Here is an 18,195-nt window from a genome sequence, read left to right as displayed (position 1 = left end):
GTTCTCATAGACTGTACAGTCTATGGTCGTTCTCAACAAGTTTGATTAACGGTACAGGGGCCAGTCAGGGGCCAATGAGATTTCAGATGGGGCCCGGGCCCCTGTGGCCCCGCCCCTAGAAACGCCCCTGACTTAACATATAAGAATAAAAAATAAAAACATAAAAAGAGTAAAAAGAATAAAAACAGAACAGTAAGAATAGAATAGGGCAGTAGATGTGCTATGTATGAGAATAACAATGCAAAATTGCAACAACAACAAAAAATACACTACGCGCGGTATAGGGTAATGGAATTGCCTGGGGTTGGGGGGGCCTGTTACTGAGTGACTGCTTGGGGAAGAAGCTGTCTGTGTTGGCTGGTTTTGGCAAACAGTCTGTATCGTCTACCAGAGGGAAAGAGGTATAGCCTTCACGAAAACATTATTATTTATACATAATCAAATACACATAAAGAACACGTAAAAAGCGTTTCGTAGAGGACTGGATGGTGATGATGGGCCTACCGATCACGCTCTGAAATGTGCATTTCCCATAGGCATTTCCCCATACAATATCCAAGGGTTCAATGGGTTCAAGGGTTCAATGCCGCCCACTGTTGGTCCAAAGGTGAAATTGCAAATACACTCCTCCCACATAGTTTGACAAATATTTGCCCTAGCCAATCAAAACTGTAGTTACAAAATCTCCAAGTTTTGATTGGCTAAAATGATGTCAATCAATTCTAGCATTGGATCACTGAAGACACCCTTCCAAAAGAACCCAGCAGTTCTTTCTTGTCATTTTGTGTCGCCATTAGCCACATAGTCCAAGTGCAAGTCAGGTTAAATCTGAATATATTATTTTAAAAATAGCGATGTCGAAAGGCGGATTTATATGTTTATAACTTTACAAATAAACGTGTATCAGTAATTAGTCGTTTTAATGCACTGAGAAGAAGCTAACATTATTAACGATTTAGCTAGCTAGTTAGCTAGCAAAGGTTAGCAAGGTGCTAACCGCTTGTCTCCTAACAGTAGCGGAACTAGCTGCTTGTACGAGTCAGCAAGCTAACTTGGTGCTGGTGCTGCAGACCCGGCTGCTTCGGTCACTGCCCGGCTGTGATATAACTTGGTTATACTCGTGCATTTGCATTCAGTAGAAGAACCCGTAGTTTGGATTTTAAGTTCACTTTCGATAAAGTTGCAAGCTTGCTAGCTAACATTGGCTATGGTAGTTGGCTTGCTTGGCAAGTTTCTTTGCTTAGAGTAGTTTAGTGGGCAAGCTAACGTTAGTCTGCCAGCCAAACACATTAGCCAACAGCAAGCAGCGTGGCCTGAATATCAAATACAAGCTCGTGGATTGACAGAGTATTCTAAAAGTAATACGTAGCTCCCAGCCTGTTATTTGATCAGTTTGGATAAAATCGTGCCTGTGTTGGATTTTTGTTGATGGTGGACTACTCCGAATGTTAAGAAGACTTTTCGTTTCCGGCGGAGCTGGCTTGACACCGCTCATCTTCAACTAAGGTAAGTTAGTACATTGTTGCTGATTTAGTGTGTAGGGTGCATTGTTATGGCGACAGGTTATCATGACACCGTGTCCCGTGTGATTGTTTTTGCACGCTACATTGATGGCTTGTAGGCTTTTTGTGCTGGGGGTTACATTGCTACGCAGTCGAGTTGGCACGCAGGCCTTAGCATGAGTGTGCAGTGAGGGGAGGAACCCTGGAAGGATTTCGGGATAGCAGCAACATCATTAGCCCAAATAACGTACCTCTCGCGGACTAGTGATGGTCCACAAACATATCAGTGCCGACCAGTTTTCTCACATTGTCGGTGTTAATTAAACGATGTAACAAAGTGTAATTTCTTTCGCCAACCAACCTTACTATATCTCTTGTTGGCCAACTCACTAATGGTGTTAGCTTGCTAACTTTAGCTTGCAAATTAACTAGCGTTAGTGGAACTTCAGTTTGGGATTAACGTAACGTTACCCCTTTTTGGGCAAGCTGTTAATGCTCTTTTGAGTCAGAACTTTCCCGTGTCAAATTAACGTTAAAAAACAGTTTATAGACTGGTAAGTTGGTTATCTCCAACAGCTGGTAGCGCAAGCTTTTGATTGAGCGAGTTTACTGGCAGGTTTTCTAGGCTTTACATTCTCTTAACTTGAGTTAACGTAAACATGATCAAATGTCTGGCTACCTGTGTTGTGGTGACACGATGTAGGCATGTTATTATACTTTCGATGAGTCATTGTCTCTTTCCTAGAATCCCTTCAAATGCGTTTTGAAGAGAGATTGCCTTAACGTTACCTTTTAAATGGTGTCAAATTGTTAACTGTACATTGGCATTTGTATTCATTTGCAGTTCTCTGCCACCCACCCGTGGTGAGAGTGTGCAGGACTTGACTTGGATATTTGAATTTCTGAGTGGAGTTTGGACAGAGCACTATGTCCGAGGGTGAGGGAAAACCCACGCAGGGCACTGCCCCAGCATCAGCGCTGGACACCAAGCCCGAGTCCGTGGCCTCTGCCCCCAGCGCCAGTCAGGTCTCGCCCCCGGTCTCCACGGTGAATCAGGGCCCACCTGCAGCTGCCACAGAAGACGAGGAAGAGGAGAGTGAGGATGAATCTGAGATCCTGGAGGAAAGCCCCTGTGGCCGCTGGCAAAAGCGCAGGGAGGAGGTAAGACCAAAAACAGATTTCAGAGCTACCAGGAAACCCTTGATGTATATAAGTATATATACTCTTTTGATCCTGTGAGGGAAATTTGGTCTCTGCATTTATCCCAATCCGTGAATTAGTGAAACACACTCAGCACACAGTGATGTCACCCAGTTAAAATGTACTGAAAGTGTGTTGAGTAGGGATATGTTATGGTCTCTGCTTGGATGAAAACTAGCTGAAGCACAAGGCTGTTAAAAGGTATGTAGTGATATTGAGTTTCAGTCTAAACAATAGATGCATGGAGGAGCTCAGCTGCAAAAACAATGATATAACACCTGTTCTGAATGTGCAGTAGTTTACTTGATGGCAACAGTGCAGTTCAGTAGTCAGTGATTGCTAGTACAAGAATGACAATCGCAGGTAGCGTTTTATACAAATCATAGAATCATCTGAAAATGTTATAGGGCACCTGGAATGTCATTCATGTATTAGTCACAGATGTGAGTCAGTGCCCACATGGCACAGGTGAGCATCAGGGCAGATGCCACGCCCACTCCCACTCAACGCTTGCTCCTCTGTGTGCAGGTGAATCAGCGCAACGTTCCTGGCATTGACAACGCCTACCTGGCTATGGACACTGAAGAGGGCGTGGAGGTGGTATGGAATGAGGTCATGTTTTCCGAGAGGAAGAACTTCAAACTGCAGGAGGTACACTTCAGCACCTCATGCAAGAATGTCAGCTGTTTTCTGATGCTAATGGTGTTTATCCTTAGCCTGCAAAATCCAGACCCTGGTAATCTAGAAAGATTAAGGGTCTGGCCACGAATAATGAAAATGGCCAAGTCAAGGGGCGCCCCCAAGCATGCATTTGAAAATCTCACTGCACGCAATTGGATCACACTACAACCAATGTTTACTGACTGATTCCAGACTTCGACGCAATTGGATAACACTACGACCAATGTTACTGACTGATTTGTTGCAGCGCTGTCGTCATCTGTTTAGCTCGCCTCATGGCCCGCCTATATCAGATACAGCGATGTGATTGGTTCCTCGCGATGCAAGGGGTAAAAGTATCGTGCATTATTACTTATTGCCTCGTATTGAGTGTCTCGCAGAGACAATTAAATTGTGCTTTTGCGAGACCTCTTGATTTCCAGGGTAGTTTATCCTCTTTCTGTATCCAATTACTGTGTTCACCTTGGATTTATGGTAAACAAGGTTCATTTGATCCGATCTGACTGTGACAAGCCTGTGATGCTGTGGGTTTCCGTAATTAGAAGTCGAAGATGAATCCTAACTTTGATAAATTAGATGCGATATGCATCAGAGTAGATGGTGTTCTTCAGCACCATGTGTTGTACAGATATTTCATACTGTACTGTTCCTCTCAAGGGGGATGAAGTCATGAAGTTTAAGCTGCCAAGCAGGCTTTGTGATTAATCATGGCGTAAGACACCAACCCTCATGACGGCAAACAAAAAGCAACCATAGCTGAAAGCCTGGTGTTGATTCAAGTCCATAGCGTTTAGATTATCTGCCTTTGAGAAATGGTGTGTGTTCAGCTTGACTGTGCTCAGCCTGTTTAGAAATGCTATTTGTTTTAGAGCAGCCTAACTGTGTCACCTATTCAACTATAGATTCCATAGGCCATAGAGGCCAAGTCTTAATCCAGTTAATCAAATTTCTGCTCAGAAATGTCTTATGCACAGACCACCGAAGTAAACACTGAAAGTTTCACTGAAAGCTTGACCCCCTTATGGGTTAATCATTTTTCTGTAATACCTCATTTCCTTTTTGAGTTTGATGCTTAGCATTGATCAGCAGCTCAGTGCATCCGCATTAGCTGGCTTTCCCCTCTGGCCGGAAATTTCTTTACTGAGAGTGCAGTTAGACCTGTTGCTGCCAAAGCCTTTAGGTAGCTGGGTTTCCATTAAAGGGGAGCGGGGGTTGCAGGGTTGTGAAAAAAAAAAAAAAACTCTTGATGCAGCAGCAACAACAAAAACTATTGTGCTTGGTTGCATAATGTTTCCCACCCCAAGATCCTGACGTCAAAAATCCTAAGTGGCTTTCACTCTTCTGTTCTCTAATTGGCTTGCAGTGATCATGTCTGCCAGGCTCGAATAGCCCAATATATCGCTTTTGATTTCCTCTGAGAGCGGCACTGGGACCATGTGTGGATTTCCTGTTTATTGTTAGGTGGCGGCAGTCTGGAAAGTATGCGTTTAATGTGCCATGTCCGTAACACATTTTCTCGACGTGACACATTTGATCGCGGCCCAGTGGAGCTCAGCGCTGCGAGCAGGACTGTGGTTTGATTGGAGCGAGAACAAGAGAGACCAAACTGCACCAGTCTGTGTCTGCACCTGTGTTGCACACTGCTTTAGGTGAAAGAATCTCTTTGGTGATTGCAACTGTTACATCACCACATAACTGTGACGATGTTTCCTCCCCGCTGGCCTAGAATGCCAGGAATGGGGAATATGCCCCATCAGTAGTTGTCTGTCCTCAGGGGAAGAGAACATCACTGTTGTCAAAAAGAAGATGATTAGGTTTGGTTGAAGTCTTTTATGTCCCTGAACCCTGTGACCTTTTGCTGCTGTCACACGGACGTGTTGGGGGAAAGCTCAGGTTGTCCAAAGTACACGTGCCGTTTTCTTAAGGCCCCTGTTGATTAGGAGAGTCTCCAGACCAAGGGACGGGCAATGTGTGAAGGGTTTCTGCGTTTCAGCCAACCTTCTCTGTGCCTTCCCCTGAATCTGCTCATTGAGTGAAAGAGAATACAAAGAATACAAAGCCACAGATAAGGACACAGATGGTTCCTCTTTACATTTTTGGCCATGTCATGAACCCGTCTTTTCTGTTTACCGAGTCCTGAGTTCTGCCTTTCACTTCCCCACCATCTTGCTCTTCTGCTTCCTCTCATTCCCCATCTTTCTCTACGATCTATGCTTCTCTATTGTTGTCTTTTCTTTTGTCTGTTCTCTCCATCTTCTTCACTCTGTCTTACTGACATACATCTACTATGTCCCTTCCCTCTTCTGTCTGATAGGAGAAAGTGAAAGCGGTGTTTGACAACCTGATCCAGCTGGAGCATCTGAATATCGTAAAGTTCCACAAGTACTGGGCTGATGTGAAGGAGAACCGAGCTCGGGTGAGCACCTCCCCACTCCCCCACACCTAAACCCAGCCCTGCCTGCCTGCCAGCTCCGCTCTCATGGCAACACTCCCTGTCTTAGGGCTTCTACATACTCGACGCACCCGGCCGGTAGCGCGACACCGTGACGTCAAAATGACGTAGATCTTGCGGGCGCGCCAGGATTTTAGCCAGGTAGCGCGAGGTAGCGCACCACTGGTTTTTTTTTCAGACGAGCGCGACAAAGCGGAAACAGGAAGATGGACTAGTTCGAGGGCAAGCGAGAGTTGCAGTGTTTTGTTACAGTCGTGAATTTTTTATAGTTTGCTGGATAAGTTAACAAAGTTACCAGCGAGAGAGTTGCAACACATTGAATTAAGAGGAAAGAATAGAAACGATTTATTTTCAAACAAAGGATATCTATTAAGGCCTGAACAAAATCTCTTTCCACTTCAGGAAATTACACAAACTCAGCCAGCTGCTAGCTAGCTAGCCAGCTAACTAAACTGTTTAAATTATTAAAATTTCCCTCGGGATGACTAAAAGTATCCATCTATATCCATCTATCTATCTACCTGTCGCACACCTTGGAAACTAGATGATAATGATGGTGGTAGTTGTGAATAGTAGCAACCAAAGTCTGAAGTACCATCACAGAGGCTAGATAATAGCAGAGCCCGTTTACATTCTCTGCTACTAGTGTTTCTTAATGCAGCTTCTTCTGCTGCGTAACGTGAGTTAGCGTTAATCTTTTCACAACAGCGACACCTCTGTTCAGGAGAATATTGCAACTAGTGTCGCGGGATTTTGACCGGCGCAGTATAAATGGTTACGGCGCTTCTGTAACGTCACATTGTCGCGCTACCGGTCGGGTGCGTCGAGTATGTGGAACGTTTTAAGCATGCCCAAGAGCTGTGGTGCAATATCACACTTGATGTTTTGATCAGGTGTTTGTGTGAAAGAGAGAGTGTATGTTTGCGTTCATAACGTGTGTGAGGGGATGGTGGTGTGTGTGTGTTTGTGTGGGTTATTGTGAGCATGTGAGTGTGCATGTTTGTATGTGTTTTGTCCCAAGAGAGAGTTATGGAGATCAGTGGAATAATGAGGCCCTGTGTTCTCCCCACTCCCCTCCACTGCACCCTCCCCACAGGTCATCTTCATCACAGAGTACATGTCCTCAGGGAGCCTCAAACAGTTCCTCAAGAAGACCAAGAAGAATCACAAGACCATGAACGAGAAGGTGACGGAACTGTTTGTCTAGCCTCCCTCCCTTTTCCCTTTGCTTGCCCTCCAGACGTTTTCTGTGAGCATGCATGCCTAGTTTTCCGACTGAAGTCTAAAAACGGAACCTCCTGGGTCCAACCCAAATAGAGCCAACGTCGGGAGAGTCCTCCCCTCATCTGTGCTGACCTAACACCCGTGTGATAAATGGGTGCCGTCTTCTGCCTCATGTGCTTTGTCTCCACAGACCTGCATCTCTGTTTGATTTACCTCTGGCTGGCCCACAGAGGAGTGTAGTTTCCACCTTTCGTATGAGATATAAATAAGCTACTCAGGCCATTCTGAGAATAGAAACTGTTTATGGGTGCACTGTTGGGAGTGATGTATTAGATTGTTATTCTGTTGCTCGACTTGCTGGCCTTATGAGGGTGTGTGTGCTCATGTTTGTTTGTCTGTGCTTGGCTCGTCAGGCCTGGAAGCGGTGGTGCACCCAAATCTTGTCTGCCCTCAGGTTGGTACACACACACACACACACACACACACACACACACACACACACACACCATGCATCATGCACCTGCTTTAAGGCTCAGCAAGGATTCTGCCACCTCTCATAAAAAACACAATATTGGCATATTTTCAACCATACAAATGAAGACACTTGTGTTCTAACTATTGTGGTGCATCTTAGTCAATAAGGACTGTTGAATAAACACTCGCCACTACACCTTTATGAGGATTTTTATAGGACATATGTAAGGGATAATGTATAGAACTCCGGTCATTATTGGGAAAATAAGTCCCGACAGGGCCAACCGAACTTATTTTCCCAATAATGACCGGCGTTCTATACATTATCCCACTTATTACACGGCTACTTGCCAAAACGAAATAATAAACTCCCCACGATATGACTTTAGCCTACATAGCCTAGCCTATTTGTTTCCGTTCATCGTGGCATTTGCGGAAACAAATAGTTTGCAACAACACGCTGAACTTGAACAACTTGAACTTGAACTCAAACATTCTTTAGAACACAGCTGATCAACCGTCTGCTTTCACTTTTGAATGAAGTTCCAGTCCTTGCGAAAAGGATCTGAAATACCGGAATTAGAAGCACAAACTCCGTTGCCTCCGTTGAGGTCCTTTCCCAAGAAATAATGACCGCTAGAACTTTGGGAAATCCCATTCAAGTCAATGGAGAGTTCTACTTGCCTTGTGAAGCGCCGTGTAAACATATATATATATATATATATATATATATATATATATATATCATTTCATATATTGCATGTTTAAAATGTATGGAGGTTGCCTAATGCCTCTCTCTCTGCAGTTACCTGCACTCATGTGACCCTCCCATTATCCATGGCAACTTGACCTGTGACACCATCTTCATCCAGCACAACGGTCTCATTAAGATCGGATCAGGTGCGTACCCCTGAGCCTGCTGGTCCACACACTGCCCAAACGTGTGTGTGGTCTGAGCTCTCCCTGGCACGCTGTTCCCGTGTCCGAGCTTTGTCTTTGTGGCTAATCCTTTTTCCTCCCTGTCCCTCTACCCCCCTCGTCCACCCCGTCCACCCTTCTCCACTGCTCTTGTTTCTGCAGTGGCCCCTGACACAATCAACAACCATGTGAAGACGTGTCGAGAGGAGCAGAAGAGCTTGCATTTCTTTGCTCCAGAATATGGAGGTGAGGGCTCAAACAACAGCACTTTGTGGTCCCATAATAGATACTCATTTACCATCATCTGTCAAGATTATGTAATGTGTCAACACACCATGTGCTCTAAAGGAGTGTTCAGTTGAAGGAACTAAAGCAGTGTTCAGTTGAAGGAACTAAAGCAGTGTTCAGTTGAAGGAACTAAAGCAGTGTTCAGTTGAAGGAACTAAAGGAGTGTTCAGTTGAAGGAACTAAAAGAGTGTTCAGTTGAAATCAGATGTATTATTAGTAGACTACTAGTTATCAGATCACAGGGACTCCTGATGATTTTTACTTTCTTATATTGATGAGTTCAGATGTAAATTCATTTCCCTTCTCCTTTCGTCTCCTCCTTGTTTAGCGGTTGCTGATGTCACCACAGCTGTCGACATCTATTCCTTTGGAATGTGCGCCTTAGAGGTGAGTGACACACTAGCCCATGATGTAAATAGCAATCGGGTCATTCTGATTGGCCAATTTGACCCCTGTGGATGTTTCCTTTCCCCACTACAGATGGCTGTGCTGGAGATCCAAAGCAACGGGGAGTCGTCTTACGTCTCGCAAGACGCCATCAACAGTGCCATTCAGTCCTTGGAGGACCCACTGCAACGGGTGAGGGAGTCTGTGTGTGTTTGGCTGCAGAGGGCAAGGCTTTTCTTTCATGGGTGTGGGGACAAGGAATGTAGTATAAAGGCCTATCTTCCATGTGGAAGGTTATGAAGGCTCATGTTCACATGCTTATGGTCACAAACAGAAGAGGTGTGTGTAGCCTCTTCATCTAGAAATACAGAGATCAACTTTACTTCTAAGGTGCACATAACGGAATAAACTTCTGCTGCTGTTGGACACTCCTTTTAAAATCAATTTGGATCTTGTTATGATCCTACTTGTAAATGCAAAAGAAAAGAACTTAAAATGTGTGCGTTTGTGTGAGAGAGAGGGAAAATATGGGTCTTGTGTGTGTGTCTGGTGCTAACTGCTGGGCTTCATGTGTTGTGTTGTGTAGGAATTCATCCAGAAGTGTCTGGAGATGGACCCTGCTAAGAGGCCTACAGCACGCGAGCTGCTCTTCCATCAGGCTCTGTTCGAAGTGCCTCTGCTGAAGCTGCTCGCCGCACACTGCATCGTCAGCCACCAACGTGAGTCAGCCAGCCACCAAGTCACAATCAAACACACTCCTGTTCAGCCAATCACAGAACAGCAGTCCCTGCCAAGTAGTTGTTGTTGCTGTTGTTGCTGTTGCTGCTGCTGCTGCTGCTGTTTGTAAATTGTCTGTAGAAATGGGAATATTTCTGATTCTGTGTACTGAAAACCTTTTCTCCTTCCTCACACAGACATGATCCCTGAGAACGCTTTAGAGGAGATGACCAAGAACATGGACCTTAACCTGGTCATTGTGGAGAGCAGTCCTTTATCTGTCCAGTTAAAGTATGTGTGTTGCAGTCGCTACTTGACTTATGATATTTTGTATGTAGACATTGGAACCATATATTGTTCGTGTTTTATGTACCATATCAGTGTACACCACATTTGGAATTGGCAGCCATAACCCTGAAAGGTGTAGGTTTTGAACATTCTAACATAAGATTCCGTTCCGCAACAACTGAAGGTTCTAAAATTCTATGTTGAATTCAATGAACCCAGATATTCTTTAGAACGTTCATTTCCCAACATACCTTTAAGGGTTTAACGTCTGTCTGTTGTGTTCTCAGGCTTTCCCAGTTTCCTGCCTTGGAGTTGGATAAGTTCCTGGAAGATGTGAGGTAGGAACGACTCCCACGTTTGCTTTTCTGTTACAGCATAGTTTTGCTTCACTGATAATAGGCATACAGCATGTGGAATGTCTAGTTTAGCATTGGAGAATGTCAATTAACTTTTGCTTGAAGTAGCGAAGTTTTCACTGTATTACCGTGAACTATCCTGACGAGCCAGACCCACATTAAAATGTAGGGTCTGGTCACTCACCGTTCGCAGTGCTCAGTCCGAGGGGCGGGATAATCGGTTGTCTTTCAAATTCTCTCTGCACGCAGGACAGCACTATGAGTCCCATGCGTTTCCCACCAACAGAGCTAGTTGGCTAGTTCAAACTTTTGCCAACTTTAATAAAAGCCTAACTCGTGTCACACTGTTTGCCAACAGCAACATTATCTTATTTGTTTTCAAGTAGCAGGGAATTCAAGCCAAACCTTTGCAACTCTGCCATCAATCATTATGTTAAGCCCGCCTAATGACTCTATACATGATTTGATTGGCCTGATAGAAGTTTAATTTTTCGAGCTCACAAGCCAACGGAGAGTTGCTAGACTAGCCCTGGCAGCAAATGTAATTTGCTGCCGCTAGGGTGCGTCTAGATTTCTAAGCTAACCGTGAACTGTATTGTGAAGTTGAAATGACTTGTCGCTTTGTGACAGAGTTTCAAATTAGCGTACGGATGGAAGCACAAAAAAGAGCAAATATGTAATTTTATTCTTTTTGTAAATTTACTCTGCCCTTCAAGCTGGGGCTCACAGTGTGTGGTCCCACTTGGTACCACGGTTGCCACACTGGTATTGCATTAGTTAACTGATACCGTGTCCATGTTTTAATCCCTAAAACGGACTTGTTAAATTACTTCTGGACTAGTGGAAATTGTATCAGCTATTTAACACAATATCAGTGTGGCAACCGAAGTATAAGTGGGATAATGGACTTCATAGAAAATAATGCACTTCCACTTTGTGGCTGCTCTACCCACCTTAAACATGCATTATGTTTTGCTACCCGAGCCCAGTGTGGTCAGTTTTTTCACACCGGCCTCCAGTGTGGCATGAACATAATAGAATTTCATGTTTGTAAGTGATCAAGTTGGCGATATGTTTACGTTAGTGACGAGGCAGCAGTGAGGTGGGTGGAACTAACCTGTCTAACTTGCCCTCCCGCCTGCCTCTGCCGCGTGCCACAGGAATGGCATCTACCCCCTGACGGCGTTCGGAGTGCCCTGCCCTCAGCAGCCCCAACAAGAGACAGTCAAGTCCCCCATCGTACCCCCGTCGGTCAAGACCCCAACGCCCGAGCCTGCCGAGCTGGAGACCAGAAAGGTAAGCACAGAACAATCCTCACTAGACAGAGATCACACAGACTTTTTTTTTTCATTTGCTGTTCTCTGTGAGGTCTGATGCAGGAAATTCCTCTAGCCTCTAGTAGGAAAAACCCTTTATCTAGCCAAGCAGCAAGGTGTAGATGGTGATGGTGGCAGTTTTAGTTTGAATGAAAGTGTGCAGGCTGTTAAGAAGTGTCTGGTATTGTTATTACAAAGATGCACACCAGAAAAAAAATGATGTCTGCACATCCCACACTTCAAGCATGATGGCAACTGTAGTAAGAGTAAGGAAAGCACACTGAAACAGTGTGAACCAGTGTTTACACAGAGACCAGCCCAATGCAGTTTTGTTTGGACACAACCATTCTCTGTTTTATTTTATTTGTTTGTGTTATGCTTAGAGGCGCCAGGCTATTTACAGAACTATTTGACAAACAACAAGGTCCTGTGGACTTCTTTGCCATGATCACAACAGGCCCAGGAGAATGTAATCATGAGATGTTGCATGTTGGAAATAGCCTATGAAGGGAATGCTGATGATGCTATTTCTCTCTACAGGTCCTACAGATGCAGTGCAATATTGAGCCAGTGGAGGAAGGAGCCAAGCATCATGTAAGAGCCTGGCTTTGCATATGTCCCTGTTTTCAAAAGCTCCACTTTCCTGTTTACTCATTATCTATGGTGTGCATACTCATGCTCAGAAGCTGTGCTTCTGGTTGTGTCCTTGCATAAGTGCAGCAGGAGATATTGTGCTAGTCTGTAATTATAGTCCAGATGGTCTGTGTGTGTATGCATCCAGAGTTGTTATGCAGAGTTGATTCAAACACAATGTATTTATGGAAGAACATGGTTGGTCCATTTTCGTGATAGATCATCTGAAAACCTTCTGTGTCATCACAGGGTATGACAGATTTGGGTTAGAATGGCGATACCTGCACTGTTTTAAGAAAGCAGTCAGTTTTTCCACACACATCATCACAGTTTACTCCCCCGTGCTGCAAATGAATGGGATGATGTTCTGCATCATGGCTGTTATTTTAATACCAGATTGTTTTTTTTTTTTTTTTCTTCACAGTTGACCCTGTTGCTAAAACTGGAGGACAAGCTGAACAGGCATTTAAGTTGTGACTTATTACCACGTATGTGCAATTGCCTTCTTTCTCTGCATGTCTCATATTTGTGGGGAGACAATTATTGATGTGATTTGGCTCTCAGAAATCACACACCCATAGAAACTGAGTTTAATGCTTACACACAGTGACAAGGTTTGTACTTGTATTTGATATTTCAAAGAAGCCAAAGTATGTGGGAGAGATCCTGCTGGGTTTTTTTGGAGTTGGTGCGTGTGTTGTAAGATTTTGTACTTTTTTTTCTGTCTCTTACAGATGAAAATGTGCAGGAGCTCGCCGTGGAGTTGGTTCAGCTTGGCTTCATTAGTGAGGTAAGGCATGGACACACACACACACACATACACTAACTTTCCATACTTCATGGATGATACTCTTGCGCAATCCTGGTTCTCAAAGTGTGGGCCGGGCCCCACTAGTGGGGAATAGAGACCTGTCAGATGGGGCGCAAGGAACAGGAGGAAATAATAATTAAAAGAATTGTGCCTATCTTTAATTATGCCTTTGTTTTTTTGACAAAGAAGATCATACATTCAAAACAAAATAGCCACACACAAACATAAGTGATAAACAGACAAACCTGTGAATTAAAATAACATCTGATCCAACGGACTAAGACGGGTAACTTGGAACCAAAATGGCGAAAACATTTTTGAACGTTACCATTTTGCTGGGTTGAATGGTCAAGTGGGGCTTGAAAATTCCCCACCTCCAAAGGGGGGAATGACAGAAAAAGTCAGACAGGCATCTAAGGGTGGGCGCTATGGACAAAAAATAATATCTCGATATTTTTTGTGATTTTGACGATAACGATAATAAATCGATATCCTTTAAAAGAATTTTGTAAAAGTCTGAGTTACTTTACAGCTCATTATTTATGAATAGCATCAATACAATAATAACAAATAACCTAACCTGTGACTTTTTAACCAAATCAACCAATGCATTGTCACTCTTGACACATTTCCAATTCTGCCCCCACTTGTGTGTGTGGCAATGACATGGTCTAGCCAGCTACATTAGAGAAGATGAATAGGCCTAGGCCTAGTTTCCCAAGAGAAAGTCTGAAGCTAAAGTTCCCTTCAAAAACCTTTACTTAGAATTCACTGTAAAACTAAGCAGACCAACAGAGTACATCTCAGTCATTTCCTTCGAGGTTTTGTTTAAGAGAAATCATGTAGGCTAACATTCCAAGTTACAGAATAGAAATTAATGCGTTAGCTTATGGCTAATGTATGCGAAATCCCATAGAGATGCTAACGGTTAGCATAATCGATATTAGAGCGAACTTCAGTCCATTTACAAAAGGGTTAGGCCTACATGAGAAGAATTCTTTGTTTACAACTGACTATTAAAATACTCAAAGGCTAATGTTTTCTCTCCATATAATACCATGTAGGAAAAAACGTGACTCATCAATGCTACTTGAACAGAAGTAGTTTAGCTGCACAAAATCCCAAGTAGCCTACCTCTCGCTGCACAAAATAAACATTAGGCCTGCGTGTGACAATGTGGACCCACTAGTGATCATGTGACACTTGCTCTGCTGCTTCTCTCGCATAGCCTACACCTCCTGGATTTAGTGAATGTATGGGGTTTCAATGCGTGATTTCGAGTGTTTTTTACCATAAGTAATTGAAATGCTCGATAATGTAAATTTGCACATTGTTAAAACAACCATCACGATATTATCGCAGACAATATATATCGCCCACCCCTACAGGCATCTCTCACAGTACCTTTTTTAGTAGTAGTTTTAACAATTGTTTATTCCAAAAGACATCTATTTAAACACAGAGATCTCCATTCCATGTGGTGTGTACAGTCCTAAGTGAGATGAGCTAGAATGCCTGCGTCTGGCCTGGTCTCTTTACATGCTATTTACTAGTGACCCAGAGCTGAGTCATCTCTATGGATGTGGTGCCAGTTAGAGAGTGGGTTACACAGCTGTAGGACAACGACACCGCTCCACCCCTGCTCTCATCACCACACCACAATGCTTGGGCTGATTACATGCTATTTACTGATCAGGCGTGAAGGGTGAACAATCCTTGCTAATTGCCTGAAAAGCATCCTCGTTTATTTTTGTGAATGCCGCCGTCATACAATCAACCCAGTTGTTTAAAACATTTCTCTTTTCTTTTTCTCTGTTTTCCCCCTTTTTTTTCCGTGCTCTCCGCTTTAAATAACCACCATTAAACATGCCAATGTTTACCCACCCTGGGAAACTTTGCATCTCGGCTTTTGCCTCCAAACACCCCCACCCTACCCTCTACACACACACACACACGCACACACACACTACTACTTTCCCTCTTCTCCTCACTTGCTCTCTGCTCCTCCTTGACTTTTCTTTGATCTTTCTATACTTCTTTTCTTTCTCTCTGTCTGTCTCTCTGCAGGGGGATCAGTTGCGTCTCGCCTCCGTGCTGGAAGAAGCCTTCAGTAAATTCTACAGTCGCAACGGCTCCCTGAACCCCGTCACTGTGTCCTCGTAGCAGAAGGGGCCTGTTAAAGACGCCCAGCTGCCCACCCTCCCTTCCCGTTGCCCTAGTCCACCTATCCTCCATGAGCCCTTCCAATATCGCCTCTCGCTGCAAGCCTCCAGCCCACCCAGGAGGAAGGACACCGGCATGCTCCATCGCCCCATTGGATTATGGGAGAAATTGCTTTGCAGGGGGGGGGGCTTCAGGGGTGGGGGAAGCCACTCGTCATGTGTGTGTGTTTACACCCCACCCCCGTGAGTGCATGACACCCCCGCCCATGATGGCATGATGTCTTTCTGCGGCTGTAGATCAGGACAGGGAAGGGAAAGGAGAGGAGGAGGAGGAGGGGGGTTTGGGTCCTTTTATACGTTTGTTATATATCTGTCAGTGTAGCTGTCCGCTTCTCTGTTTTAAAAGAAGAAAGCACCTTGGTTCTTATTTAAAGTCAGTATTACTTATTGCTCTTTTTTGGACACATGTTTTTTGACTTCTGATATCTTATGGGAATAGATTTTTTTTTTGCAGAGTTGCTTTGAGTTGTGGGTTGCGTGCACCATGCAAATCACTCTCAAGTCCGCTCTCTCACTGTCGGTAACCGTGTGTGCATGGTGTCAAAAATGAACCAAGTAGTGATCAATCTGCAGTCCACTTCTCACACTCGTTCCCTACCTGATTCTGCAATGAGGAGTCAGTGTTATTACTATTTTTTTTTTTTCTTCCTTACATAATGCCCTATCAGAGAGGCTTAATTACCCTTCTTTTGGTGGGGGCTAAAAAAAAGAAATTCCTGTGGTTGTAATCAGACTGAACGGGAGAGAAGGAAAGAGAGAAATGCTGAGATAAAGGCGGTTTATTTATCTATGTAGTCATCATAAGTGTTTTTTTTTTTTGTTTGTTTTTTTTTCACTTTTCAGCACTATGTGGCTGTTTGTATTTGATTTGTATTTGTTTGTATTTTTTTCTAATGTTATGCTATCTGTTACCGTATAACGTTTCATCTAAGTACAGTTTGAGCACAAGACCTGACTTGTTCCCCCTTTTGTCGGCAAGTTTACACCTTGCGTGTTTCTGTGCCTTCTAAGATTTAAAAAAAACAACAAAAAAAACAGCCACCACTCCTAATTCTACATTCTTAACTGACTTATTAGCAACCATCTTGAAATTGACTGTATGCAAAAACGCGTTGACATCTGCCATCCACCTTAGGGCCTCTGAGTAGCCAGTACCTTATGTGAAAAAAAAAAAGGTTTTCTATCTATAACAAACATGCATGCATATAGTACATTTACCTTTGATTTCACAGATTGGTTAATAAAAAAATAGCCTCTTCCAAGTTGAACTAGAGGCAGGTACAATGTTTTCTTGTGACCGGAAAGAGGCCTTTTGTTTGCTCTTGGTTCTCAGACAGATAAAGGTGTTGGTTGTGGGTTGCAAGTGTCATGCATGCCCCAGTCACTGGGCGTTATATGATATCAACTGACGTCTTATTGAAGGCTTCCACAATAACACCCTGGCTTCATAGGCTGCAAGACATGCTCTTTGCTGGAAGATCCAACTAGCTGCTAGTCTGCACTACTGTACTCTGTAATTGTTAAGTGGATATATTACTGTTTAATGCCCTTAAAGGAGAGAGGGTTTACCTTCAAATTAACATTTCCGCTCACCTGGTTTGATGGTAGGAATTAGGTTTTATATTTCTGTGGAAAAAAAGAGCAGTTGACTAGTAGAATGGCCAGGCTGTTCATTTCTGTATTTTACCATCGGGAAGTAGTCCAGGTGTTTTGAAATAGGATGGATGAATAACAAAAATCTTCCAAATTATTAACCTTAATGGACTAAAATTATTTCAGTGACTGTGGGGATCAGCCCAGAACTTCAACTAGGCTAATGTCCTAACATATTCCCCTCAGATGATGCAATCAAACATTTTCTGCCTTCAAGTAATGGGCTGTGAAATTGAAAACCGTAATATTTCATCCTAATGAACTTGTCTAGTTACCGTGTAACCAGTGAAATAAATGGTCTGCCACACACAAAACACTGGCTTCAGAAGAAGTTTATGTCTGGAGACCATGACATGCTTTTCCTAGATTTGTTCTTTGTGGCCAGGAGAAGACCTGGAGGTCATTGTCCATTGTTATCAAACGGAAATGAGCTGACCAGTCTACAAGTGAGCCTCTTGCTCCATTTTGTGGAAAGGGCAACCTGAGGGGTTTCAAATGTTGGAAGAGTTTGTAGAAGCCAGTTTTCCTTTCAGGTGAAATGCCTCGACATAAGAAGGTACAAAATGCACAAGATCAATTTGTTAGGCCCTATTGATACACAAGCCAACGGTTCCTTGAACATAAGGAGGAAGGCGACAGACAGAGTTTTAACCAAAACCCACATGAGTTCCCTCAAACCTGAATGAACATGCACATAGGATTCATGAGAGCATCCTGTAGATCTGCAATCTCCTATGATCAGATTGGTCAAGGAGCTCTTTTTAAAAAATCCTGATTCTCTTCGCTGGTTTTCTGCAATGTCTCTCAATGTACAGTTGAAGTATGTCAACCTACATCACGCTGGGCATAGCTTCAAAACCGCATTTGTAAACCGTTCTCTTTTTTTTTTTTTTTTTTCAATTGAACTATTTTTTCTTGAAATAAATGTGACACTTAGAGCACTTCCATTATTCACTTTGGCATGTGTGTGTGTGTGTTGTTTTTTTCCCCTGGGGTAGAGATTAGAGAATGAGGCCAAATTGCATAGCCTAAGCAATTCTGTTTTTTGGACATTATGGGTATCTGAATCAGAT

At 43.5% G+C, this 18,195-nt stretch overlaps 1 protein-coding gene across 1 annotated transcript; it reads left to right on the top strand.

Moving 5' to 3' along the window:
- Positions 1-759: 759 nt before the first annotated feature.
- Positions 760-18,081, top strand: nrbp1 (nuclear receptor binding protein 1). The gene is made up of 18 exons (XM_048250144.1): positions 760-1,506; positions 2,347-2,663; positions 3,231-3,353; positions 5,698-5,799; positions 6,932-7,021; positions 7,473-7,513; positions 8,339-8,433; positions 8,614-8,697; positions 9,068-9,126; positions 9,220-9,318; positions 9,713-9,845; positions 10,041-10,134; positions 10,419-10,469; positions 11,648-11,783; positions 12,344-12,397; positions 12,861-12,924; positions 13,171-13,226; positions 15,315-18,081. Exons 2-18 carry the CDS (start codon positions 2,430-2,432, stop codon positions 15,408-15,410), a joined length of 1,611 nt encoding a protein of 536 aa, XP_048106101.1. The 5' UTR covers positions 760-1,506; positions 2,347-2,429; the 3' UTR covers positions 15,411-18,081.
- The last annotated feature ends 114 nt before the right edge of the window (positions 18,082-18,195 follow it).

Source organism: Alosa alosa, chromosome 8 (genome assembly GCF_017589495.1).
Source record: "Alosa alosa isolate M-15738 ecotype Scorff River chromosome 8, AALO_Geno_1.1, whole genome shotgun sequence".
Taxonomy (NCBI): Eukaryota; Metazoa; Chordata; class Actinopteri; order Clupeiformes; family Clupeidae; genus Alosa; species Alosa alosa.
The sequence above is the reverse complement of the archived record's forward strand: the minus strand, read 5'-3'. Positions and strand labels throughout refer to the sequence as shown.